Below are 2393 nucleotides of genomic sequence, written 5' to 3'. Positions count from 1 at the left end.
CACACACACACATTTTTAGGGCCTAAGGGCTTCACACCTAATTAGCAAAAAGGTGTGAGCCTGAGGATTCACATCTAGTTAGCAAAAGACTGTGGGCCTGCCTACAAACGAACTTCCCCAATGGAGCTTCACCTGAGATCTATCAAATGGGCAGGGAAGATCTTTAATCACATTAACACCACATTTGGTTAATTATTTCCTACCTGTCCTATATATAGCTTGCTTTGTATATATGTATTTGCATCTTTTCTCCAGTCATTAGATTATAAGCTCTTTGTGGGCAGGGACTGTCCTTTGCCTCTTTTTGTATCACCAATGCTTAATTCAGTTCCTGGCACATAGTAAGGGCTTAATAAAATGTTTATTACTTGGGTTGATTTTATTCTTTTTTTTTTTTTAACTGGAGGAGGCTAATTTTTTAAAATTTATTAATGTAGTTTCCTGTAAAGTTTGCAGTTAAATAATCACACAAAGATTGAGGCTGTAAGAAAAGAGTGGATAGCAGTGAGTGATTTATTCCAAAGCTTTTGTGGGTGGCTGTACAGGATCAGGTCCTTCTTCAAAATTACAGAAATCTTATCCCAGCTCCAAACTGAACACCATCACATATCCTGTCGCCCCTCTGCACACCCATGGGGATGCAGTAATTCAGCTCCAGGCGAGCAATGTTGCCCAGTCTGAGGACGATTCCAGCACCATAAGACCAGCGGATACATTCAGCTAGCTTACGAAGATGAGCTTTTGGACCTTCCCCATAGTTTAGGTTGCAAAGGTTTCCTGCGTTGAGGAAGAAATGGGTCCGGAAGAGATCCCCAAAGCCACCCTGGCCGGGTCGGAAGGGCAGTGGTGTATAGAGGTGCAGGCCGCCGGCCCAGTAGGCTTCTCCTCCCAGGTAGTCACCTTCACTCTGGGGTCCAATGCTGTACATGCTGAAGCCCCGGACGCTTGTGGGACCACCGAGACAGAACCTATCGGCGATGCTTGACGGCTTCTCCCCAATCGGCACCAACATCCCGCCCCAGAGGGAGGCCGACAAAACCGTGTCCAGGAGGAACTGCTGATTCAGCTGAAGCTCAAAGTCTTCTTTCAGGAAGCTCACATCCCCGCCCGTGTAGCCGGCCAGCTCCTGGTTCACTTTCAACAGAGCGCCCTTCCTCGGCAAGATGGAGGAGTTCCGAGAATCAATGACCATCGCGTGCGAGAGAGATGATTTGAGAGAGTGTCCACTCTCCTTTCGAACAGCAAATGACGCTGTCCTCGCAAGACAGCCCAGCTCTCGCCACACGGCCTCCCACTTCAGGGTGTGGCTCGTCTTCCATATGGGGAAGCTGTACTCGGCGGACACACCTCTGTCTGTCTCACGAAGGGAGCTCCATGGGAACTGGCCAGTGACTTTATACAGGTTCAAAGAGAAGTTCCTGTCAAAGTTTCCAGGCTGTGGCTTGAAGAAGGAGAGGCCATAAGAAGTTTCCTTTGTTCCATAGGAGAACTGAAAAGTCACCTTCTCTGCACGGCCAAAGATATTGGGGAGTTTGAGGCCAAGGACCATGCTGCCTTCGTTGTTCCCCACCATGGTGTTGTAGCTGCCTGTCAACCGCCTCAGTTCAGTGACTTCAAAGGTGACATCCAAGCCATTAGGGAGGGCGTCGTCACCTTGGCACGTGTCAGTAAGAACATCAACCTGCCTAAAGATGCCGAGGCGGAGCAGCTTCTCACGGGCTTCGTGAGCCTTCCTCATCACGTCAATGAGATTTTTAGCCCTAAAGACGTCTCCAATTTCATACATGATGATGTCATCTTTGGTCCTGCCCAGGCCATCGAAATGGACGTGTTGGACCACCACGTCTTTGTTTTCCAGGACCTCCTGCTTGATTTCGGGTTCGACCTCCACAAATTCAGCTTCATCTCCCAAACCTCCAAAGTCAGGCCCGCTGACAGGAAGAGGCTCCAAGCTCCGCGCGTGCACGGTGCCCATGGCGCCTCCCGGGGAAGGGCGCGGGCGGCCCCGCGGTGCACGGAGGAGGCCCGGGGGGCTGCGGGTGGCGGCGGGCACACGGGGCTGCTCCTCCGCTGGGACCTCAGCTCAGAGCGGCGCGCGCAGCCCCCGGGTTGATTTTATTCGGATTAGTAGAATCTTGCTTTTTGGAGATATACTCCTGATACTGTGGGGCTGCATATCTGATAAGTACCTTTTAGATTTCAGCTGAAGGAAAGAAAACATTCTCTTATTATGTATATTATGTATTGTTTTCTTTATTTTCCTATGAGATGACTAAATAAGTAGAATTGTGCCCTCGTTTTGTTTCACACAACGGATGTCAATTTCCAATTTATTTCTTTGTTGGAGTTTGATTACTACATTTATTATTTTTTAAAGCCACAAGTGATGATCA

General features: G+C 49.0%; 1 protein-coding gene across 1 annotated transcript; it reads right to left on the bottom strand.

Annotated features, from left to right (window-relative positions):
* Positions 1-411: 411 nt before the first annotated feature.
* LOC118842664 (sorting and assembly machinery component 50 homolog) lies at positions 412-2062 on the bottom strand. Its single transcript, XM_036750090.1, has one exon. It carries the CDS (start codon positions 1973-1975, stop codon positions 566-568), a length of 1410 nt encoding a protein of 469 aa, XP_036605985.1. The 5' UTR covers positions 1976-2062; the 3' UTR covers positions 412-565.
* Positions 2063-2393: the final 331 nt, after the last annotated feature.

The sequence above is a fragment of the Trichosurus vulpecula genome, chromosome 1 (genome assembly GCF_011100635.1).
Source record: "Trichosurus vulpecula isolate mTriVul1 chromosome 1, mTriVul1.pri, whole genome shotgun sequence".
Classification (NCBI taxonomy): Eukaryota; Metazoa; Chordata; class Mammalia; order Diprotodontia; family Phalangeridae; genus Trichosurus; species Trichosurus vulpecula.
This window is presented reverse-complemented; position numbering and strand designations above follow the sequence as displayed.